At 43.9% G+C, this 26,102-nt stretch overlaps 1 protein-coding gene across 4 annotated transcripts in view; it reads right to left on the bottom strand.

Moving 5' to 3' along the window:
* Positions 1-26,102, bottom strand: part of RAB11FIP4 (RAB11 family interacting protein 4) — a 113,187-nt gene that overhangs the window by 67,365 nt on the left and 19,720 nt on the right. For 3 of the 4 annotated variants that reach the window (XR_014855574.1, XM_085077579.1, XM_085077578.1), the window contains exons 2-3: positions 11,461-11,548; positions 2,561-2,649 (exon numbers count right to left, since the gene is read on the bottom strand). Coding sequence is in view for 3 of the 4 variants with exons in the window: in XM_085077579.1 (XP_084933705.1) it covers positions 2,561-2,649; positions 11,461-11,548 (177 nt within the window). In the remaining variant the exon portion in view is untranslated. Of the gene's footprint in view, positions 1-2,560; positions 2,650-10,600; positions 10,626-11,460; positions 11,549-26,102 lie in introns of those variants that run through there. The other variant, XM_085077580.1, reaches the window with a different exon arrangement.

The following is a 26,102-nucleotide window of genomic DNA, read 5'->3' on the forward strand; positions in this document are numbered from 1 at the left end:
CACTGAAGAAAAACAAAAAATAAAATCAGATGATTTAGAAAATGTCAAATGAAATGCCCCAAGCTCCTGGTATCAGGGGATTTTATATGTGTTTAAATTAATTGCAGCCAGTTGGTTGTAATTAAAGGCTGGAGGCTCAGCAGCTTCTTCTTCCCCAGTTAACTCAACATACCCAAACAGCTGGATCAGTCCAGCACCTCACTGTGGCTCCTGCCACTTCATCCCACCTCCTGGAATTACCTTCACCTCTTCAGTTTGCTGCCTTTGGGCTTCAGAAGGCTGCAATACAGGGAGGGGGCTCTTGGGAGGGGAAGGAAAAGTAAAAGCAGAGGACAGGGGAAATAACTTGTGGCAAGGATAAATCTCCCCTTCCTTTCAAGTCACTGTGTAAATGCAGAGACAGCATAACAATGAACCAGCTCAGTACCTGCCTTTGTGTAAGCACAACCCCTTGGGTGGAATAAAAAAGATGCATTCCCTTTCAAAATATCTATTTGTACCCTCACAGCAGTTGTGTCCTTCTGCTGTCTCGGAATTTGAGTGCACCTGAGAATTAGACAGACATGCAAAGGGTGTACTGGGGTGAAAATCAGATTAGGCAGGCAACTACCATTTGTGCCAATGGGAGCTGCCCATAAACTTGATTACAGCACCAGGAATTCACACTCATTAAGGTCTGGGAGATGCAAGGACAGCTCATATGTTTTCCGTATGTGCTTCCTTGGGAAGGGGGAACAAATGCAATGAATGGTGATTATCTCAAATCCACCTGACCCTCAGTTCTCCTCTGCTTCATCAGACTGAAAACTCCAACTTCCTGCCATTGGAGGATTCTTAAGGCCGGAGCAGAGGCTGCTCACGCCTTTTCTCAGTCTTTAGCTGACATCTAGTGAACAGTTTCCAAACTGCACCTGGAGGACCTGGAGATGGGAGCTGGAACGAGCTCCTCTGGAAGGCAGTGGTGCAGACGAGCTGTAGGATAAGCATGGGATGTACAACAGTGTGCACCATTCCCTGTCCTCTCCCCACCACGACAGCTCACCTGGCCTGTGCAGGTGAGCAAGGACCTGGTTCTACTCCCCGGCAGCACAAATTCTGCACTGGCTCCACTAAAGTGGGCAAACAGTGCTGCAGGACCCAACTGCAGTGGTGCCACCCTCTGCAGGGACCATCCAGGGGGCTGGTGGACGTCAGGAGTGGCCAGCAAGGCTTCCACCACAGCAGTGCCAGATCAGCTCTTCCTGAACAGGGAGGGTCACCCTCTGCCCCCTCCCTCTCCCAGAGGCACAAATCCAGTATTCAAATGAGAAACTCAGCAGCTACTATCAGGATTAGCAACTGCAATTCCCAACCTCAGGCTCTCCTGGAGAACGGATGGCAGGAGAGGTGCAGCTTGCAGGGTTTTGCAGTTTTTCCTCAAGACCTATCTCCAGCACATCTTTGGGTGACAGCAGATGTGAAAACCCTGAGGAATAAAGACCCAACTGCCTCCTGCATTCAAAGAGTGTCAGAACCAGCCTGCAATGTCTGCATAGCAATAGGGGAATGGAGTGTGTGCAGAGCCTGTTTTCATTTTATAGCCTCTATCACCTACTGCAAACCAGGGAGTTTGGTTTATGGCACCCATTAAGGTTACCAAGCAACAGCATGGCGGGTATATGTGTCATCAGTTACAGAAACCAGGGGTTTGGAAACAAGGAGAGTGGTGATGGACACTGAGGTGCAGGAAATGTTTCTGTATTTTTTTGCATGGACAGTGGAAACCATTCTGTGTAACGCCAGCTCACCAGCACCCTTATCACATCCTTCATCAATACATGAGTATTGTCCTCACACTTCACCACCCCTGAAGGTAAAAGTGCTTTCCCTACTGATTTCAGGATCACTTGCAGACTCGTAACACCATTGACACACAATCCTTCTCTGAATGTACAATGCTAACTGCACCTTTAATTTTCAGAATTTACATGGGTGGAGGTGGTTAAAACCGTAGTAAAGTGGAGACAAAGAGATGCTAAAAGTAAAACTTAGCACTGCTCTGCTTCTTAGACTGCACAGACACTGACAAATGACGGACGCAAATGAGGACCTTTAATAATTTAAAAATATGCTACACCCACCAGCCAAATACTATCAAAGGTTTCCAACGGTGTATTGTTTCTGCTTCCCAACAGCTGTTGAGTCCCTGTTTATTATCTGCAGAAGGTCCCTGAGGACTTGTTCACCTACCAAGTTTGACTGATTTAATTAGATACAAATCAGTGTTTTCCACTTGTGAGGTGCCAGTGAGCTTGTACAGAGATCTCCCTTCACAGCCAGGCGAATACTGAGGCTTGTAAGAGGAACTCTGCCCAAATGCTAAATACTCTCACACCGACCGACAGCTAACTCGTGTTAAATGCAGCTAAACCAATATGGATGGCTTGCTAACAGCCATGAATTCAGGAAGGAAGAGTCAGAAGGCCAAGTAAAACAACATAATTTACAATGATCCAACTACACATCACTCCAGAGGCTTCATCAGCCCATTAATATGAGACAGAATTAGTACTTCTCTTACCTGGTAATAGTAATCAACATATTGTGGCTCATAGTGCTGGAGCTCAGAGTTTTCAGGAGACAGGACATCTTTCAGTAACTCTTCACAGCCTGGCAAAGAGAAGTAAGAGGAAATGGTCAGGCTGAGAGTTTAGCTTCAATTGCATGGACAACGGAGGAACAAACCTTGGTTTGTAGCCAATCTGTGTGCATAAAACCTTGGAGGGCAGCTTTGGGATGCATTTAAATAGCTGTTCTGCCCAGCACACATTCAACACGTGGAACTTAGGTAAGTGCAATTATCTCAGCATGGATACACTAGGCTGCAATGAAACTGAAAGCTGAACATTGCTTGGCTTGGTAAACTATCCTGTGGGGTATAAACCCACCTCTAACCAAACCCAGACCCTGAAATCAAACACTGGATTTGCAGACTTGGCATGAGCTAGTGACTACTGCACATTAGTGTCAGTGGAGGTGCTGCTAATTTTCTCTGGTCAATATGACAAAGGTAAAATACCTAAGTGTCACAAATCCTCCTTTTAAATAAAGCTCTGTCACAGAGCATTCGGTGTTTGGCAAGCAAATATCTATGTCCTGCAACCAGAGATTTTCAGCTTCTGTGTTTGCTTTTGTTAACAACCACATTAAGAGCTGGAAAAATCAATGTCTGTGTTTCCCTTGGTCCTTCTCTCATGTGAAAACCTGAGACAAATATAGAAACACTGAAATCACCAAATGCCTCATTCCCCATTAATTACCAGTGACTGCCCTTGGCAGTGTGAGCTGCAGAAGGCAGTAATGTCAGGCCAGGTTATTTTAGAACACCCAGCTCACAGCCCTGGGCCCAGACTGTGCAAAACCTTCTCAGCATGTGTTGTGCACTATCCTACTTGGAAGCTGCAATTGCCCAGCAGTTATTCCTCCCTTCCATCCCATCACTAATGCAATATATCTGGCTGTGACATTACACACAGATACCACTCAGGAAGCAGGTGACTCAGAGGAAAGAGGGTGATGTAAGGAAGTGTGAACTGAACAGGTTTATACCATTAGCTGATCTTTTGGTTTTAAATAAAGGAATAACATCTGTAGGCATGAAAAGATGTAGTGGTTATGCAGAGGAGTCCCTCACAAAGGAAAGAAGTACTTAAAAAGAGAGAGCCTCGTTCTAAAAGCATGCCCTGCCTGTGACTCTCACATTTCCCACCCAGCCATGATCCATTTCTTCTTCTTGGTTTTAGCATAAAGTGCTCTGTGCTTGCCTGAGGTTATTCTCCAGTCCTCCTCACAGAGGAGAATTCAATTTACTGTTTGTGCCTTTTGACATTAATAACCAAAGCTTATTGCTCATCAAGCTGCCTTGTGCCAGCACCCACTGTGAGTCTCACACATATGAACTGCTTTGCTAAAAGGTCTCTGCATGAGATGGAGCACCTACTTGTTAAAGTGAGTTACCTCCAGCAAAAAAGGAAAATAAATACCAAGTGCTACGCAGCAATGGATGCAGATTAGTGTAATAAAGGGAGTATGTTTATACTGTTCTAGAATTTCTCAACAATAATATTTTCAGCCATAATTTCAAGCTTTACTTTCCTAATACAATTGGGCAAACAAGTGCTTCCACTCCCAATCTTTTTTGTTGTTGTTGTTGGGAAACGTCACACAGGCTGTGGGTCTTCAAGAAAGGATTTAACTGCCCAAAATGAGGGTGAGAGAAGTGTTTCTACCCTGCCTCCTTTCAAAGGGCCATCCAGATTGGTCTATTAGAGCTAGAGTCACAAACAGCTCCCAGATCTCCAGGAAATATGGAGTCTTCTGTGTCCCCTCTTTGCTGTTCAGTTCTTACCTAAGTTTACTCCTGATCACATTCTGTCATTTATCTTGTCCATTAGGGAGAACCACTTCATGATAGCTCTTGGTCTGTCATTTATTCAGTAAAGACACTGGGGAGAAAAGCATTGCCTCCTTTGCACCCAGCTGACTCAGGGCAGCCCTCACCACTTCTTCATGAGAGCCACCTGGCCCAGGCTTCTACAGCCTGATCCAGAACCTGACCAAGCACTTGATCCACTGCCAGAACATCAGCAGGCATTTAATCCAATTTGTTTACCAAGCTGCATAGCTAAAAATGGCAAACAAAGCCAAAACTTGCTTTTACTGTAGTCACAGGCCAAGTCTCCACCAGTGCTGGCAGATTCAGGGTGTAAGTTCATCTGAGCCAATCTCCTTCTGCAAAGGTGACTTTTTGGTGGCTGTGCAGCAGGCAATGTCCCCAGTGCACTGCAAGCTGCCATGACAGCCTGGATCTCTTCATCCTCCAGGGAAGATTTGCATGTTATTACACTCCATAAAAAATGGGAGAAGGAAATGCTGAGAGGCCATTGTCCTCTGAGATCACTAAACCACATCATCACTACCTTGCAGCCATCTGAACCTGTTCCAACATCCATCAAATCAACGGAAAAATGGCCACTGGCTTCAAGAATCTTAGGATTGTGACACTGGTTGTATTCCTGTTAAGAACTGAGTTTAAAGTATAAATTCTCTGTTGCTTCTCTTCCCTGGGAAGACATGAATTGGAATCTCTTCACTCTCGAGGACTGTGCTGGTCTTTTCTTTGGATCACCCCTTATCACTAGGAAGGTGATGCACACTCAGGCAATGCATCAGCTTTTTTATTCAGTGTTTTCTGCAACAGTGCCAATACAATCTCACCTTTTGCTCCCCTAATTAGATATAATTTGAATTTTTCAGGTACCCCAGGAGGGTTACACAAGGGCATAACATAGAGGGAACACTGGAGTGTCTCAAATGCTGTGCATGTGTGTTCTTATGACCAGAACACATTTTGGCTTGCAGCCTGGGAAGAGCTAGTGAGCTAAATTAGTGTGTCATAGTCCAGACAGAAAACAACAACAAATCAAGGTTTACTCTGGCAAATCTCAATATGGACAAGGATTTGCTGTCTGCTAGCAGAACCACTCCTGAGCAGAACCCTGTGTGCTGAGGCCTGCAGAACTGCCGTGGTACATATTTCAAGCTGTGCAGCAGTATGCACCCAAGGCTAGAATCTGTCCAAAAACAACCCATTGCAATGAAGCAAAGGAATAATTCCTGGCTACTTTAAGGACCTCTTGCACTAGAGAGATCATATTATTGCTATAACTTCATTTTCCTGGAAAAGGTAGAACTGAAAGCCACTTACATGGCTGATTGGAGATATTTCATTTGGATGTCTACCTGTATCATAAGATATTAATGTGCTCAATGTTCTCTCTCCTTTGCTGCGGTTGGGAAAATTTCATCTACATTTCTGGGCAGCACTTGGCAAGGAGACTTTGCTTCATTGCAATCACAGTGAGGCAGCAGAGAAAGGCAAAGAGCAACCCAGGAACAGATCCAGGTCCTTGTACCACTGCTGCAGCTCCACAGAAGGGTGTCCTTTGTGGAGAAATGCTCTGTGAAAGGGCTCGATGTAAATCCCTGTGACACAGATTGGCAGCAATTCATTTAGCCAGAACAGGGTCATCTTTAGTCCTAAGCAAAGATGATGAAAGTCATTTACAAGTCACTGAAAGGGAAGACACAAAATCTTAACTTTTTCAGTTCACTCAGGCTGCAAGACGTGATATTCCTTATGAGATAATTTAACAAATTTACAATCCCTTTAATTAAAAAAAGTGTTTTTCACACCCTAACAAACATTCAATTTGCAAACAGACATTCTGGCCACAAATAAACTCAATTTTAGCAAAGCTGTTTCCTGCAAATGCTCCAAGAAGGAGATTTAACCCATAACACATCAGGCAATTTTTACAGGCAATTAAGCAATTTTAATACTATAGGAAATCAAATCTGGTTACCTAATTGAATGTAGTTGGTTTCTGGCATTTTTCCTAACAGCAATAGCTCTTTACTTTATCTACCCTTGGATCCTTAGTGGTGTATTAGACTCATTTATGGCTTCAGACTGTATTTAGTGAAATTTAGCTAAGTCTTAGAAAACTCTCAAGTACTTTTAGGAGTAACCAACTCCAGTTCATTGAGCAGCTATAGATAATTTACACCAGGAGAGCTCAGCTCTTCACATTTACTGACAGTCTTCCCTGGAGTCATCCCAAATACCACTCCTGTCAGTAAGTTATTCTTTCCAGAATTGATAGATCCATCACATCATCTCCAGTTATGGCCTCATTGAAGTTTGAGATCTACAGCTATGAGCCTTAATGGGTTCATGTAGACTTTGGGATTTTCTCTGGTGCTTTACTGAAATTCCCATGCTGGTGCAGCTGTCCTGGTCCTAGATATTATAGGCAAATAAACTCCCTTTTATGTGACTGAAACATATCCATCTCTTATTCCATGTTGGATCTTCAGGGCAAAGCTGGTACAACACTTTTCTCAGCTATGGGTCTGCAAATTAGATTTTAAAGTTAGTTGAAGGAGATGGCCAAAGCTTGGCACTGGTTTTGTGAGAAATATGTTTGCTTGGAGCATCTGAATGAAACTATAAAAGCACATTTAAAAAAATCATCACAGTGAAACAGAAGGCCAGAAATACTCTGCTGTAGAAAACTTTGTTTTGAAAAAAAAATAAATAAAATTTCATACTGTATTATTTTCATATTCTTTCACAGTCCAAATAACCTGTCACAGTCTGAGCTACCAGAACAGCCAACATCCCTTCTGGAACATTTCTTTGAAACTTTGGGCAAATCCGTATTCTTGGAATTTTCATTAAAATGTGCTAGGAACTCACAGAGAAACATATCAACTTTAAGCCTCCTTCTAGAAGCTTTCCAGCCAACTGCAGTAATTAGATGCCTCAGGATCTAGGGAAGCACAGAGATGGATTTTTGAAGGCACATAATGGTCTGTGTTACTATTTTGAAGATTCAAAGGTTGCTATTGCTGCAGGTGGGGAAGTGTATAAATTCACAGCTGTGCTTCTTCCACACTGTTAATGAATATGAAGGAGCTCCTGCAACTCTCCATTTCCAAATTCCATAACAGCATAACTTAAATGTCCTTAAAACTTCTACAAGATGAAGGAAAGACTCTCTTGCTCCGGGAAAAAACAGGCTGTATGACTTCATCTGAAAAAATAGTGATTCTGCTAAAGCATACAGATTCATAAATGCAGAAATGCTCTGTGCTGACATGGCTCAGTCTCTCCCGTTACAAAAGCCATGACCCTCCAAACACTACACAGCAGTCAGCACAGTTTTCACGGTTAAAATAAGCTATAAAGTCAGAACACATCTGCTTTGGTATTTTAATTCTATATTAATCTGTGTTCATACAGTACCCTCTCATCTCTGTCAGCTGCAGCACCGAAGGCAGTAGGGGGAGCTCCCCCTTTATTTGTCAAGGTTTGAGTACTTTTAAGCAGAATATCAAAGCAAAGACACTACTGCAAAGACAATAGAAATCTTAAAATACAAGGAACAGGTCAGACTCAATTAGAGCCTGCTAAACATACCAAGAGCCTGGTCCTGAAAACATATCTGACTGTGGAACCCACTAGCCTGCAGAGCACAGGGAATTAACAGCTCCACTCAAGCCTTTAAGTATTACAAGTGGCAGAAAATATTTACTGGATCAGTACAATATAAATTCAGTACAGCGAAAACAGCCATTGGCTCTGCTGAGCAAACAGTAATGGTTCCCATGCTGACCTTGCTGAAATTAATGGGAATTCAGCCTTTGAGTGATGTTTTGGCTGCTCTTGGTGTCTCTGAGCAGAGCCACAGAGCAGTTGGCTAAGAGACTACAGGTGTTATTTCATGGCAATTGCTCTACAGGCAGACACAGATATTAAAGCCCTACAGTGAGCAGATAGAGAGGACAGCTTCAGTAAAACCTTCATACTCTGGCATTCCAATGAAATTGCTGCAAAGCCTTAAATTTGATGGCAAGTCTGTCCCTGGCTCTGGCAGAGCCTAATTGCGTGGGGAAAGCAGCCTAGACAGCAGGGGCTCAGCACAGATGCTGAGGCAAAGTCCTTTAATCCATGAAAGACCAGCAAAAAGAATCAAAGCTTTCCATAAATAGCAAGCACCACGCCTGTACAGTATTGCACCCCAGAGACACAGTGGGAATGAGCTCCTCCAACACACTACTGCCCTCTAGCATATTTATCTCTACTTCGACAAGTCCTTTCCACCACTTTTCAGGGTCCTACTGTCAGTGAGATTGCTCAGCAGAACCTTACCCACAGGTCCTGCTACTCAGCAGCCGAAGAAAATTAATTGTTTTCTACCTGACAGTCCCAGCAGCTGTTGCAGAGGTACATGACCCATATGTCATGAGGTTTATCCAGCTCTGAAGCACCAGGGAGGACACAAGACTTGATGTCCACTTGTAGAGGAGCACAGCAGTTTTCATTTGTACCATTCAAGAGTATACAATGCCCTGGTTTATGGAGGAGAGAGGCCAAGCTGCAGATTTTAGATCCAGGGGTAGGAGTTTCTCTACCAACCAGTTACAGAGCAGGTATTAAACACTCCAATGTCTGGGATCTTTTCAAGTTCCAACATTTAGCTTTACACTAAGATCCAACCCTGGATATGAAGTGCTCAAACCACCATTATCAGATGTCAACTCAGATTTGAATCTGTTATTTTTGATATCTCAAATCTCATTATTTAAATAAAATCAAAGCACCAAACCACCAAAAAAACCCCTTGACACTATATCACATTTGTGCAGCAAACAATTTCTTCACCATACTATAAAGGCAAGCACCTATGAGAATTTTTTTGAAGTCTCATAAATAAGAAATACAATAAGGCATTAGGGTAGTAAAGCTTGAATTTAAACATTTGGCTTCCAGTGCTAAAAATAACACAACTTCATACTCTATTACTGAAAACCCCACTGGATTTATAGTAGCATCTCATTTTGCTCTATTTATCTGACTGCCCCAAGCAATTGTAATAGGCTGAGATGTCAAAGAATCATATTTATAATCTGTTGCTGCCAAGACAAATTGCTTTTGTTTGATAACGAGCCTGCTACTCCCCTTGGGATGTAGCTGCACTAAAACAACATGGTGGAGGCTTTCCATTCTGAAAGGCAGACGTGCCCTTTCTGAACTTTAACATAACCAATTTAATTTTTAAGGAAAAAATGGCAGGTAGCCAAAGATGAATAAAATTTCCATGCTGTGAGGTGAGCAATAGAAGCAGCTTTTCTAAAGAGAAGCTGTGAAAACATGCAGCACAGTGTCTTATCAGAAATAGATACAGCTGCTGCTGCTGCGATGATAAACACTTAGCACTGACTCTGTGTAAGTGCTGAAATGCTAATGAGGTGCTAAGGGAGCTCTAGGTGATGCTGCAGAATTGGGTGATTGCTCTGCATCTGTTCACAGATACATCCTAACAACCAGATACATCCTAACAACCATCACACAAACGATTTGGACCCTACATGCTTCACACCTGGGCTTTAAGCTGTTCATAAACCTGGAGTACAAGGTACTCCAGACACTTTGATCTGGTCACATCTTTGCAGGATTAAACTTTAGGACATGAAGACAAGAATCAGTTGCCACCAGGTGAGCAAGGATGAAAACCCCCAGGGCATTTTGAGTCTGATAAACTGGCAATATTCTCACATCTCCTCATCATAGTAAAGGAGATGCAGTTGCCCACTCCATCACTGAGGGTACCTGGACAAGGGCACTGCAGAAAAGATGTTCTGTATCACTTCAATCCCCTCCTGATCACATTCTGTGCATTTGTGCACATCTTTAGACTGTGATTTACAGAAGACACCAGATGATTTACAGAGCTGGTGTCTTACTTAACCTAGAACTCAGTTTGCTACAGCATATCCTGCTCAAGGAAAACCTCCAGCACAGATTTTAGGGTCCATGCACAAATGTAGTAATTTCCCTTCTAGGCTTTCTCTTGCCTTCTCTTCAAACACATCAGTGTCACCTTGGACAGTGTCTCCAGGAACACTGATGAGAGCAGCTTCTTACTGTAATTTACCTAATTTATATGCTGTCTTTGGCTGACATAAACTTTAATTAAAAGTGCTGTGGTTTTACGTTTTTGCATTGTTATGGCTTCATAATAATCTCATCACAGCAGACTCTCCAGAGGCTTCTCCTGGAACCACACCGTGATCACTGTGACATTCACTCTGTCCCTGAAGTGAAGCCTCTGGGCTGTGACATCACTCCAACACTTTACAAAGGACACTCCACGTGTCTGGAAAATGACAGTGGATTATTTTGCTATGGGAAGTTAGAAAACTGATCAGCAGCAAATCAGCTAAGTCCCTCACTGTTTTTTTATTGTCCTTAGGCTAAGCTCTAAAGCATAACAATGTCTGTGTCTTCTGTCAAGGACTGTTTCCTTGGAAAGGAGGTGGTTGGATATACCTGGTCTCAATCTTCAGGGCTTTCATGGCCAACCTGTAATTTACCCTTTTCCAATACATGACCCCAAGTGTTCTGAAAACATGAGTTAGCTACACCTTGCAGATACCTCAAGAAGAGTATGTTGAATTTCCTAACAGAGAAACTAAAACCCAAGGCTCTCTCACTCCCTGAGGTAAATCAACAGCAGAACCAGATAAAAATATGGAAATATCAGACCTGGGCCCTGCTTGTCATTCTTCTCCTTTATTTGTCTTTAATCCACATCACGTTTATTCTGACAAAAATTAACAGTAAATCAATCAATGCCCAAGCACCTGTGGATGAAGAAGCACCAGCATTGGTCACCATTAATACATGAGATGCACAAAAAGGAAAAATATCCTGGCTCTGTTCCCAGAGCTGCTCTACTGTCACTACAAATAACCACAGTTAAAAGAGAGGATGTCTTTGATCATTACATTTTCTGCAACCAGAGAAACATTAGTGGAACTGAAGAGGATTATTTTTAAGGAATATGCACATACCTTTGATAGCAAAAACTCCGTGACAGAAGTCCTTAAAATTGATTCTTCCCAAATCATTTGGGTCCAAGTACTTTGCCAGTTTTTCCACCTAAAAGAAAGGATGATAAAATATGTGTTGAGCTTGGTGTATCATCTGTTGCTCTGATACAGTCTGTATCTCCTACAGAAGACTCCAAGGGGAAGAATACCCACACTGTTCACTTGAACGAGCCAATAAAAGGTTCTGCAAGGAGAAACCATGCCTTATAGTCAGATTATCTGGTGCTGAGTAAAGCACATGCTCTGACCAACACTTCTTCAGCTGGGACATATCAATACTCTCCTATGGGGATCTCAAGAGTTTAATAAGGGATGGATCTGTGAGTTACCCTCCCATCATAGAGCAGGGTGCTAAGAGAATCTTCTTTCCTGGGAGCTCTTGCCATGCATGCAGCTCACAGGAACTTAAAACTTTAGCAATTCTCCACTCCTCTTATCACAAGTTCTCAGGGAAGGAGAAAGGACAGATGAAGATGTGCACAGCCCATAGAAGCCTCATTCCTTGAAGAATCCAGATTATAGGGGAGAAAACACATTGGGCACTTGGAATGAAACCAAACTTCCTTGACATGGCAGAGAATATAATTTTTGTATAGGAAAGATAACAGTACAAACATATATTCATGTGATGAGACAGAGAATGGTTGTGTTCAGTACACTGCAAACAAGCAATGTACTTATTTCTTATAATCTCAGCTTCACACTTTAGCCTTTCTGATCACTACTCACCAAAAAATGAGATTATACTGAATTTAAACACAGCCACCAAATTAGCATTTGCCCCAAAAATGATCTGGCAGATTTTTCAGGAGGGTTTTGGGATAGAGGAAGAAAAGTAGCCTAGATTGGAGAGGCTGTTGTGTTGTCTATAAAAATAGGAATGGAGGAACAAGTAGTTGAAGAAGAATAAGGTGAGAGGCAGAACAATCCAGGGAGGTGAGTGCACACCTGGACATGCAGCTGGCTGTTCTGTGACAACCATGCTGCAGGAGCTTGTATAGATCCACTTGTGTGCCTGTGCCTTTGCCTGTAGCACCTTGCTCACCTCCCTGCAGGGACCCTCAGGGAGGCAGAGGCAGCCTCTTGCTGCTCATAAGAGCTCACAGCCAGCTCCACACAGCCCTCCCTTGGCCTGGGCCCTCCAGACACCCAGGAGGATGAACAAGCTGAGTTCAGGGACAGCAGGAGCGGAGGATGCTGTAGGATCCTGGTGCAGCACAATGTGTGTGAGCTCAGATATGTCAGCCTGAGCAGCAACAAAAGCCCAGCTGGAAAGACGCAGCAAATGAATCCAGATGACCCAGTTTCTCAGTTTTCTGGTGTGGTTTTTTTTACCCACATGCTAGCAAAACCCCAGCAGTTTCCCAAAGCCCTGCAGATAATGTACTGATGTGTGCGCATGACACTTCTTCCTTCAGATTCTCTCAGTGCCTATAAATTCCCTCTGTACCAATAAATACCATGATAAGCCAAAGGGCTCATTTAGAACATGCAAATCTGGATGAGAAAATGACAAAATTTTTACTCATATGCAAAATTCTATGCTGAATGAGAAAGGCACAATTTGATCCTTACATTGAATCCTTTCTCCTTTTCTTAGGGAAAATAAAAAATCAGCTTGAGTAGGCAGGGCAAATAAGGAGCTATATGATGAGTTCAGAGCCCATGATGAGTTAGACATCTTAAAACTTTCATATGGCAGAAGGCTTCCACAGCTCCAGTCCTGCCAGCTGGGCAGCAGAGCCCAGATGTCAACTATAGTGTGACTCATGATCAAATTCCTACCCTGGCATCACAAGGAATTACTGTAGCCCCACTAATTTAGAGCAGCAGAAAACACATCTGTGTTTCTGAAAAATAAAAAAGCCACTTCACCAGAAACCACAGTGTGTGGTTAATGCACACCAGACTAGCTGGAAATCCTGATGGAAACCAATTAAGTAGAGGCACGTGTGATACGGAAAAGCCAGGTCAGTGTTATCCCTGTCACCTTCACAAACAACAACTGTGCTGTAGGATTTAATGTACAGATTCCTGCAGCCAGCTGGGAAGTCTCTGCACTATTTAATATTGGGCTATAACACAGGAGTGTCACTGGTGTTCCCAGTCAATCTGGCACATTAAGTTTATTTCTCAAAGTTGATCCAGTAATTTTAGACTACCAGTTGCTCAGACATATAAAATTACACTTTTAAAATCAAATTAAATGAGATGTTATATGCCTGGGATTGTGTATTATGGAGGAACAGAGGATACATTCACATTTACGTCTTAGCAATGTCTTAACTGCAAATGAAATTATCACCTGAGCAAAGTGCTTCAGTGTCCAGTTTCCCCTAAATCTAATTTGCAGGTTTTCAATTAGATTTTACAATGCAAATAACTGACATCAGTGCAGGAGATGATGAAGAATTTATAGAACAGCCTGATGGAATTAATGCCAGCAGTGCTCACATCTTCAGCCAGGGATATTCAACACAGGTCAGGGGTTACAAGGATTTCTATCAACTGGGCCTACATTTGGGTGGATACTTGCATAGGGTTTGTGCATTAATATACACACATTTATGGCACATGAATCCCTGCAGATTTGCACACATTTTTCAAGTGCCTGCAGTGCACTTGATCATGCATTTTTACCAGTAGCTTTCTGGAATAAGGCAAGAAGCTTCACGTGCTTCAGAATTTAACATCAGAAGCCATCAAAATGAGTAGAGACAGTGCTCTGGGCTGGGGACAGACACTCTTCTCTGCACAGAGCAGTCCCCCACCATGTGGGACAGACAGCCCAAAACTAGTTCTTCACTGCAGGAAGCGAACAAGGACAGAAAAAATGAGCTGCAGGCTCAATAAACCAGCTGGTTCTTTTGGCAGCTGCAAGGGTGTCTCTAATGAAACCTTCAGTAGGCGTCCAATAGTCAGAGAGAAGACATAAATCTCCAAGAGAAAAAAGAAATTATTTTTCTTTGGGGAAACAACTGAAGAAAACCAAACCTCTGTCCCTATTGTTTAACTTGACTGGATAAATGGGTGATTACCCTTTCAATGCAAACATGTTTCTCCATTGTAATAACTGCTCACTTCAGCCAAAGCATATGCCTCTCCTCCCTTGGGTTTCCCAACCATCCTGACTGCCCTGCAAAGGCGTATTTGCCCTGTGCTGCTTTCTGACACGTATGAGGAGGCTGGGAACACTTTAAAGAGAATAGTTTAAAGGATGTTTGCAGTGGAGAGAGTAGAGGAAGAGGAGAGAAGAGGACAAATCGCTGACAGACCTCTGAAGAGATTTATTGAAACTGATCTCTTCTTGCAAGTGAGTTCAATACAGGGGCACCTGTACTGAATAGCCAAGGAACCCTCTCTGGACCCCTGGCCAGCTCTTGTACTGAAGCTGCCAAAACAGCATCAGTATTTTTTCCAGCAAAGATTTTCTGACTGGAACTGAATCCTGCTTCCATTTCCAGACAAGAAGAAACTCGGACCTCTATTGACCTCACTTGATTTTCTTCAAAAAAGAAGAGATTTTGTTAACACAAAGAATATTTGTAAGATTTAGAGGTAATTGAGTTCAGAGGGACACCACACCGGCTCTATCCACTGAAATCCTACAGCAGGATCCAAATCACAGCCAGAAGATGCCATTTGAAATGAACAACTCTTCTCAGCAGTTAGCCTTCATACTGCAGGAATCTGTGAGCACGTCTTGCCCTGAAATGCGAGCAGAGAACACCTGGGAGCTGTGACAAAGGCAACACAAGCACTTGCAGGAAAATGTCAGGCTGTGCTGCGGCAGCGACATTTGGGCAGCATCTCCTGAGGCAGGAGCATTTGTGAGAAACCTCAAAAAACAGCAAAAGGAGATTAAACATGTAAATGCTGCAGGGTGGAATTAGAGAGCTTCCCACATGATTTATACAAGGAGCAGCAGAACTGCACTTGCCCTGATTTTAACAGACCGGCCTTTCCCACATTTGGAAGGGGTGTAAGTTTACACCTCAACAGTATGAAATGCTGCTCCAGCTGAGCAGGGCTGGGCAATGACGCCACCACGTGTGCTGAGACCCACCCCACCTTCTTAACCAGCCCCTGGGGTCAGGTGTTCTTAGCATCGATGAGGGCCTGGATGTTGGGTTTCAGTCAGAAGGGCTGACTTCTGATGAGCTGGGTGTTATAGTTGGAGGGGAAAGGAATGAGATTTCTCTCTGATATTGTGGCATTTCAGAGAAGCAGCACAAGACGAGGGTAATTATTTTACATTGAGTTGGTGGAACTAACACTCACACAGCTGTGGTACCCACTGTCACATGAGATGCTAAAAACACAGACAGGCTGCAGAGAACTGACATACAATTAACTCATCTGATGCAACCAAACTAAGAGAGGTTTTTTCTGTTTAATTTGGCAAAAGGGAGATCAAGTGGTGATTTGTTACTAGGTATAAAGACTTCTGCAAGCAGGGAATTGCAGGTTCTAAAAGACTCTAGTCTAGCAGAGGAAGGACATAAAGAACCATTATCTGCAAACAACAGAACAAACTCCAATTAAAAACAAAGCACAATTTTTTTATCAGCATGATTGTTTACCCGCCAGAAGTATAAAACAGGAGGGGTCTGGAACTATAAAATGCAACTGGAGTCCCTCATGTGAGGCCTTTTGAGAAGGTGAGACACGCCTGGAAAATTTGCCTAGCCTAGAGGAAGTAGGTTAAAATCGGAGCTGCCACCTTTTCAGGATGTCACATGAGATGACCTGATGCTCTCCCCAAACCTGACCCTAGAGCACACACACACAGGACCATGTTCCCATCACATATGTAAGGAGTGGCATTTCGGAGTCACGAGCCCAACAAAGTGCCTGCCCATTCAGTCCTGGCAGACTGTGCATCGTAAATAATTCACACCACTGCAAACAGCATCATGAATTTCCATCAGCTGCTGTCTGATCCCAAAGCATGCAGGGACATACATCATTGCTGGAAACAATGGCTTTGAATTTGCTTTGAATTTTGACGTCAAGTATCACTCATTGCCCCTTTATCTGCAGACTTCAAGTCTGCAAGTTGGCTTCTCTGTGAGCTCCCTGTAAACAGAAAGGATTGTTTCAGTTTCTCCTTTAACTGTGCACACCCAATTTACCAACCAGAAGGCTGATTTTGGGATTGCATCCTAAATGACATAAGCAAATTTGTTGAGTAATATTGGCCTCAACTTTGAGCAAATTCCTAAATCTGTCAAATTCATCATTTAGTAATGGCTGCAATGCAAAGTCTAATCAAATTCAAGGGTGTTCATTCACTTGTCTTTCCTGGCTTTAGCATGAACACATGGAATTGCATCTTCTTCCAAATATGAACCAGGTCCATGGGGCCTTGGTCCAAGGGGAGAAAAATATCCACCAGTTATCCAGATGGAGAAAACATCTACCATGCGGAGTGTGTGAAATGTATCGGTGAATCATAAAGGCACAGAAAGAAAGAGGTGGCTCCAGAGGCATTGCAGGTGGCTGAGTGAATTCAGAGGAAAAAAGGGAAGCTTCTAGTGTTGATGTGTTATTAATGCTCTGTGTAAGCATCACCTGGGCTCAGGTGGGCGACAGATGGTGAGCGCAGTGGAACTGCTGAAGCAGGAATGGTGGAGCACTGCAGATCTGCAGCACACACGGCAGGGCAGCTGCTGCCCTTCCCAAAGGCAGGACACAGAGCTCCCACTGCTGAGCTGCTCCTGACCGGGCTGTGGAGCACTGGACAGAGGGACAAGGAGCAAAGGCTGCTGTCTCAGCTCCTAGGAGGGATGAGGGCAGGAGCTGTAGGATCCACATCACAGCCCCCAGGGCAGGAGGGTTTATCTAGACTGCGGGAAAGATGTGCTATGCAGTGGCCATGGGGCTGTGGCACGAGGGCAAAGCCACATATTTTCCAGTAGCATGCTTTTACTAGCAAATTATTTCATCTGCCTTGTCTTCCCCTTCTTTAAAATGGTGTTGGCATCACACTCAGAGTGCACCATCAAGGCAGTGATACCACAGACAGCAATGAAACATGCATGGAGCTGGTCCTTGCTGTAGGTTGGGGTTTCTTACCCTTTCTCATTTGCCCACTATAGTCTGACTTCTAATTTCTCAATACTACAGGGGCTGGTGTCTGTCATCTCTGAATAAATCTGCCAGACTGGACATAGAGCACCAGGCATGCTGGTGATCTGACACAACACACAGGTATTTCTAAACTGTGCTCTGTTGCAATGAAATCTGCCCCACTGGGCAGACCCTCGTCATCATCTTGTTTTCAGCATTTTGTTATGTTAACAGCATTTTATCATCTTCTGATGATAAAAGACTGAGCCACACAGTACTGAGCCACACAGTACTGCTGAGACAACACATTAGGGACAGATTTGTTCAAAATATTCTAATATGCAAATGAGCTATTAAGAGAACATAATACTCCATGAACCTCAATGAATGTTTGTGTATAACAGAAATGCAGGCAGTACTAGGAAAATTGATGCTATGATTTCTGTTCCATATTAAGAAATCACTTGCAGAATTCAATACACATGATGATACAAACCTGATTTGGGATATTAACAAGTACAAACATAAGACCAACCTATCTCTACAGTCTCCCCCACCATCTATGACTCCTTATGTGAGAACCTTTCAGTTACTTACACAGAGCTGATTTAAACAGGATTCCGTTTCCCTCCTTCCTTCTGATGCTGTGTTGCAAAACAAGACATTTGGCTGGGCCCACCAATCTTACAACAGTCTATGGGGAATCCCACACAGTCTGGAATACCATGGGAACAGAGAGCATGGCTAAAAATATGCTGAACCATCTGTTCACTCTACAATGATTTTTTTTTGTGTTGCTCTGGAAACAAAGGGTTAATGTGTTGAACCGTTTTCCTAAAACCCCTGATTCACTCACTTGCTAAAATAAGCAGGGCTGCATTAACACCTTCTCCTCCACAGCTACCAGAACTGAAGCCAAGGATGCCTGGGAAAACAAGGCTGTTAGCAAAAGCTGTGACAGGCTGAAATGAGGCACAGCCCATTATCGTCCCCATTTGCATAAGTCAAATATAGCAGAAAATAGTCAGATCACAAGAGACACGAGGCAATTGGTCATGTGGGTGCAGCATGTTCCCCTTTAAACAAGGAGCAGGAAAATGTTTGCATAACATCAGGCTTATCTACAAGTGCTGCAGCATGGATTGATTTTCAGTGAAAATATTCTTCCTCTCTGCAGCTTGTGGTGTGTGATCATTTTCATCAGTACATAAAGAGAACTTACACAGAGTAATGTTTTATTGGCTTTCAGTTGTGAGACATCAGCCAAACAGGATCTACTCTCAGAATAATTATAACTTTTCACAGTAAAACTGGGGAGAGAGGTGGGGCCCACAGTGCCAGAAAACACTTTCTTGGTGCCTTCCTTGGTGGCACATCTGTGTTTTAATTGAGGTGTTATCATCTGCAAAGAACAAAGTACCAAAGCCCGGCAGAAAGGAGATGGAGAGGGTGGAGAGAGCAGAGCAAGTCAGGTAGGTAGGTCACAGCGAGCAGCTCAGACATCAGGGGGTCTCCAGGGATATACATCAGGGCAAACACAGTGCTCAAACAGAAGCTTCAGAAAATTCACCAAACCAGAGCCTAAAGCCAGTGCTGAAATCCAGGCAGTGGCTCCAGACTGCACGGCTGACACAAAATCAGAACAAGTCACTTTCCTGCCAGCTGTATGATGGCACTTAACTTGTTCATCTCTCATTCACAGGTCAAAACCACGGCTAAGAGCAAAGCAGACTCACAAGATACTGTATCACCCAGTTTTGCCTGCAAATCCTCACAGGTTGGATTTCTAGCCTCAAAGTCACAGAGCAAGTGTTACACTTCAGACAGCCACTTCTCCCAACTATGTGCTTTATTGGTATATTCCCCCCTTAATGGATAAAGCTAACCCAGCAATATGCAACCAGCTCACAGCGCTGTGCTTCACACACAACATCTACTTCCAGAAAGAATTTAGATTTTGGTCTGAGAGCCAGCCAGAGGCCTGCCCAGGGCAGCATAATTTGGGCATCCTCAGCTCTCTCAGCCTGGTCTCCTGGAATCAGTTTTGAACCCAGCTGTTAAAAGGGAATGTGGCTGGCTTTTGGCATGCTCACAGATGTAGAGTGTGAAATATAGGTCTTGAGATCTGATCTCGAATGAAAAAGCCTGAGCAGCAGTCCTGAAATTAAACTGAATGAAAGAAATTTCATGGCAAATTAATGCTTTGACACAAATCCTGGGAGGAATGAGTACGGGATGAATCCAGCTCGGGGAGGCACACATTAGTTAAGATGACAAACATCAGGCAGAAAGGTATGATTAAAGGAACAATATTCCACTTAGCTGAAGGGAAAGATCTTAACCTTTAGAGAAGTGTGGCTGGGAGATAACGTCCTTCCCCAAAGACTGGAGAAGGAAATGAGCAGTAAGTACCACTCATTATGGTGGGATAATTACCAAGTCTGGAATGAGGGTGACAGGTTTGAAGAGCAGCTGACTCCTCTGACGTCAAGGCAAGGGAAGCAGGGATAAGCAAGCTGTGCCAGCAGTGGATGAGCACGAGTTGGGGCTGTCAGCTCTGAGAAGGGACAGCAAGGAACCCCCCAACCAACAGCTGGGGCTGAGGGCTGAGGGAAGGAGGGAGCTCTTGCTGCATCAGCTCACACAAGCAGCCAGATTTCTGGCCAGAGCACTCACACAGTGTTAATCTTTTCTAATTCCCCTCTGTGCCTTGCTGCAGCTGCCAGCTCCAGGCAATGCAAGAGCCCAGAAGCCCCCTCAGACCTCACGTTCTCATGTCATGAGCAATTCCCCCATAGAGAAACGTGTCATTCAAACGGCAACGGAGGAAACTTTGACTGTACAAAATCACACGTAGAAATCCAAATTGCTCTTTGATCTCCACCGGGGAATGCCGTTAGAAGGAATGATAATCAGCCAGCATTTTTGTGTAGAAAGGCACAGAAATACAAAGCCTGCATGCATGGAAAATGAATGCACTTTCCAGCCTTAGAAGCTGTTACAAAGGTGCTTGATGTTACAGGGCTCCCTGCACTGTGCATCCTTATTAGCCATAACAGCCTGGTCGACATCAGTACTTCTAAATGGTTACAAGGCTGAATGGAAGAAAGATCCAAAATGCAATACAAAAAACCCGAAAAGAAATAAAGTTGCACAGCTATGCTGAGATTGTACTTCTGTGTTTAGAAGTGTGCCCAATTCATCTGCTATCAATTGGTATTGTAAGAATCTCAGTGAGGGACTAGACCCAGCATTCTCAGCTCACTGTACACACTAGTGGAAAGATAATATCTGACATAAAGGTAATTTTCTCAACCGACATGTGATTTCACTTTCTCTCCTTTTCCAGAAACAGATGGACTGCAAAGTGTGCTGGGCCCGAGGACTAAGTAGGAAAAGGCAGATTTTGAAAAAGAGATTTGGGTAATGATGTGGTGACTTCCATCAGCTGGAAAATCACATCTCTCAGGTTCAGGTAAGCAGGTCACTGTTCCCAGTCCAGCTGTCACTCAGGATAATAGTCACTTGAGAGGCATTTCCGTCCACCTGTGTGTGGGACTGGACTGTTCACGCCTGTATGTGCAGCACAGAAGTCCACAGGGCTGTTCCTGTTCTGTGAAATTGTTTCCTTCTAAAGCCTTTTAAGAAGTTTTGATCTTGCTCATTTCTACAGCTGCCTTTTCCAACTGCCTTTTAGTAGGGATGTAGCTTGCCTTTTCTGTCAATGTGTATATATTTATCATCTCTCAGTGGTATACACTGATTTATTTTTGATATCTGTTGATTCTCTGTGTATCAGTATGTGAATTCATTTTCCCCCACATTAAAATCAAACCAAATAGCCTGACCAAAAAAACTGTCATTTTGATTTTCCTAGTTATTTTAAGTTCCCTGTAGATATTATGACAACATGTCACCACAGGGTCACAGACAGTGAAAATGAATTGCTTGGAAAGCAAAACCAACCAACCCTTCACTGTAAAAACAAACAGACACAGTTTAAGGGAATCAGGAGAGCTTCTCCTAGATGGACCCTAGAAATAAGGTAAGGAGCGGTCACTGGAACTCAAATAATTATCTCTGGTGTAGAACATCCCCGACAAACGCCAATCAGACTATGCGCAGTTCCGCTCTGGAGCATCTAAACAAGAGGTGAGTGGACTGGTTTATCCTTTTCATTGTACCTCACCCCAGTTCCAGGTATAACATATACAGTAAAACATTATTTCTAAGCTAGTTGAGTCCCTTTAAAAATCAGAAAAGGAACTTTGACCCATCTTATTCTTTCAGGTCACAGGCTCTTCTTTGCTTCAGTTACCAGTTTAAACACCCTTGACAATTTATTGATCTCCTCAGGGCTACAGCTCCGTCAATGCATAGGGGAAATGCTGAAGGAAAAATGAGCTGGTGCCCAAAGGCAGTGCTGGTGCCTCAGCAGCAGCAGAGAGATGCTCTCATCCCACTGCAAACCTTGCCCTGCAGAGCACCCTGCTGAAGAGCCAGCAGCTCCCATATCTCTTAATCGTCCTGGTTTGGACAGGATCCATGCACTTCCTGTAAGATCAGGACTAACAACCTCGCGGGCAGGGTGTACAGCTATTACAGAGATGGGCAGCCCTCCAACACCAACTCTGGGATGGACTAGAGACAAACACAATGTCCTGGATGAACGGCATTGTGTCTCCCCTTGGCTGGACAGCTCTCTGAAGGTCTCTGTGTGACTGCAGTGGGCTGGAGCTGCACAGCCTGCCAAGGATGGGGAAGGTGGAAGTGGTGCTGGAGACATTTCATGGTGCTTTGGGAAAAGTCTGGATGAATGTGACCTGGAACAGGGCAATTTCCATGCAAGTACACACACCTAAGCTGAGTCACAGTGAAATGTTACACCTGATGGCAGCTCGTCCTTGCTGTTCCTTCCAGGTGTGAGTTCACATTTCTCACAAATAAAGGTCAAAGCATTTTTATTAAATGACCAAGTGCTGCCCAGGCAGAGAAGCAGTGAGGAGGATCTAGAGGTAGTGAAGCATCCACAGAACCACCACATCATCATAGCTCACTGCACAGGGTTAACAAGGGGAGGGAAGTAGAGAGGAGGGGGAAACAACTCTCTTAGGATCATTCTAAACCTGTCTAAACCTGACCTTGAACAAAGCCAAAAGCAATGAACTTGATGCAGGAACCACTTGTACTGTATTACACAATGAAAGTCATGCTAGAAGAACTTAATGGCCATAAAACCTACAAATCATCAAAACAACAGGGAGGTTTTTAACTCTAAAAAGTGCTTGTGCAATAAATTGCTAAACCTTGGCAAACAACACCTAGCCCCTTATTTGAGAGATGCTGGAAGGCATCTTTATGATGTGGGACTTAAATCAGATTCACCTCAGACCAGGAGTTTGACCTTCTCCGGATGGATGCTGCACTTTCCAGCAGCCACCATCACTCAAAAATGGTCCAGCAGCCAGGACTCCCTACACCACAGGACATCCTCCACCTCCACTGGTCCAGAACAGATCTCTTTACAGCCAGGTCTGTCAAAGCCTCATTAGGCAGGACCAGTACAAATGTGAAGTGTTGAGGATTGCAAATAGGAAGTGTTTTGAACCTTCATACCTGCTGGTCTCACCAGCTGTGGGGTTTTGCCCAGTGCACTCTTGGGTTTGGACTGTATTTCTGGACTCAAATGCTGGAACAGACCCTTGTTCCATATCTACATACAAAGGGTAACTTTTCACGTGTCTCATGTGTGGAATTCATCACAGGAATTCCTCACTTCCATTGCTTTGCAGACTTAGATGGTGTAAAGAGCCACAGAACAGAATACACTTCTTGCCCAGAGTTTGCAAAATGGTTTTTCTCTTCACTCTAACAGGAAAACCTCTTGAAAGGAACCACCAGGAAAGCCTTGCAAACGCCTCTCACACCACTGCAACTAAACCAGAGCCTGCCCAATCCAACTCTGTGCAGATATCCTTGGTCTCTTATTGAATCCTTCCTGCATACACCTACAGGGAGGCTCCATGTCTCTTTGAACAGCTCTTTCACGTAGTTTGCATCCAGCAGTGAGATCAGGGAAAGCACCAAGGCTGCACAAAAAGAAATACTTTGTCAGTGAAAAAAAAGGGCACCATGTATCCGGCCAACAGTCAAGGCCATGAGCTGGCAGAAGAGGCAATTTCCCTGCTCCAGGGTACATTGTATCTTGATGATAAACTCTTGTGGCTAAATTGCTTCTGGCTCCCACCATGTGTCTCTCTGCTCCCCGTTTATTTGCACTGCTGCACTGGTGAGAATTATGGAAAGGTACAAGAGCTGAATTACTGCTGCACTTGCAGATAACAATAGCAAGGCCTTATAAAGGCTGTGCAGGCTTTGTCTGGGATGGAAATGAAGAAATAACAATAATTAAACAAAAGAAGAATCTAAGAGCATAGTGCCCATTGGATGGTGCACCATGGAATGGCAGAAGCAGCAGCAGCCAGAGGTCAGTCTGTCAAGGAAACAGAAGGCAACACTCATACAAAGGGAAGAAATATTGGGAGGTGATGTTTGTGTCCTTGTTACTATCAATTTTATGGAATGTGGGTGAACAAAGGACTCAGGAAGATGAATGGCAAGTGCTGAGCTCAGGGGAAGCTGCAGAGTTTTACTGTGACAGCCTTCCAGCAGCAGACCTCAGCCTAAAGCTGCACCAGAGCTCACCAGGGAGGCTGACATGGGTTGAAACACAGCAGGTGCTGCCCACCTCACCAAGGTGGGCAAACCTGTGGGCTGAGATCCCCACTAAGCTTTGACTGCCCTGCTGAGGGGCTCTACAGTAGACAGGGCATGTTGCAGGGACAACCCTGAGTCCTGAGACATCACCAGAAGCCAACAGCCAGGATAGATTCACAGTAACACAAGCATAACCCTGAGCAAGCCAATGGTGGTGTGGGACCAAAGCTCAGAGAACTGCACAGGATCCTTTCCACTGACCCGAACACCTCCTGGGCAGGCTGCAGGACTGGCAGGGAGGAGAAGACAATTACCAGCAAGTCCTTTTCACCCTTGGTCAAACTTCTCACCAGCAGCAGCACTCAGCAGGAGAAGTGAGACTTACCACAGGATTTGACTGAGATCAGCAGCTTTATGGAGCTCTACCAGAAGAGTATCAGAGAGAAGCTGCAAACTGCAAGTGTCACACTCCTGGAAAATTGTTTCTCTGTTCATAACTTTCTGTTGTTTCTCTTGGCAGTGGGAAAAACCTTCCCTGTAACTAGAGATACTCTGTTTCTAGGACATTTCCTTCCTGCATTGTATCTTGAAGTAAGTTTTTCATTCTTGCACACTTGACCTTTCAGAGTAAGTGCGAGCCTTTCTCATCTGGCTCTGAAGCATTTTCCTGTGCCTGTATTCCAGGATCAATTCCTTGGCCGATTCAAACAGGAAAGCCTCCACTTGCTCCAAAAGACATTTGCTCTGTGGGCTATTAATATCCTGCTGGACATGTAATAAAGATATAAATTCAGTGCTAATACAGTGTGCTGAATTAAAGCCTTGCAGACCAAAGCCACAAGAGGATCTGTGCATCAGGTGCAGGCAACAGCTTTTCAAGGTTTCTCACCCTGGCCAGTCAAACTTAAGACAGCACCTCTGAGCTGTGGTCTGATAGCTCATTTTATGCTTGGATAAACTGCATATTGACAGCAAAGGGAATCTGTGGCAACCACAGCTAAATCTGAGTTGCAGGCTAGTGCCTCAGACAGACAAGACAATCTGTCACTCCTTGAATAAATTATCTGCTCAAAGAAGAATATAATACAATGCTATTATAAAAAAAAAAAAATCACTCTTTTCCTGTTGTCCTTCCACGGTAGTTTAAGCTGCATCCACTGACTGCTCATCTGTGGAAGTTTGCAAACACAGCTGAAGCATTTACTGCCCCAGGGTCTTCCTTCTTTATCATTCAAATTCCAGCAACTTCTCACAGAAGAGACAAGAAGCATCACTCAAGCCCATAATGCCACGAAGCTGCCTCTGGAGGGAAGGTGAGACTCTGAAGCTTTAAGAGCAAATGGATGGGAAATAAACGTGGGAAGAGGAGAGGGATTTCTTGTTCTAAAAGACACAGCAACACAAAGTGCAGTCAGATTTCATCTGTACTCACTCTGCTTCAAGCAAGTATCCACACAGCAGTGCTCCAAGATTCTTCAGTCTGTGGCACTGGAAAAATATCTCCAGAGAATAGGAGTTTTCTGTACAATTCCTGACATGTTTTTCTCTAGTTCCTGCTGAAATTCCAACAAGCTTCTGTCTTTTACAGAAGCAGATTTTCTGCGTTTTTACTGGATTCTGCTGTTGTCCTCACTGAAAGCAAAACTCTCCAAGAGCTTTTAAAACATTTAATGGCAAGTATGGAAAAAATCTGTGCCTTGTCTGAAAGGCCATGGTTTAGCCTGGGCAGGAGCTGCTGGCCCTGCTCCAGAGTGAGCATAAGTGGTATGAAGTGAATTCTGCCTGAATGAAGAGCTGAAGACTGAACTCCTTGG

Source organism: Lichenostomus cassidix, chromosome 18 (genome assembly GCF_008360975.1).
Source record: "Lichenostomus cassidix isolate B80296 chromosome 18, HeHo_3.0, whole genome shotgun sequence".
Taxonomy (NCBI): domain Eukaryota; kingdom Metazoa; phylum Chordata; class Aves; order Passeriformes; family Meliphagidae; genus Lichenostomus; species Lichenostomus cassidix.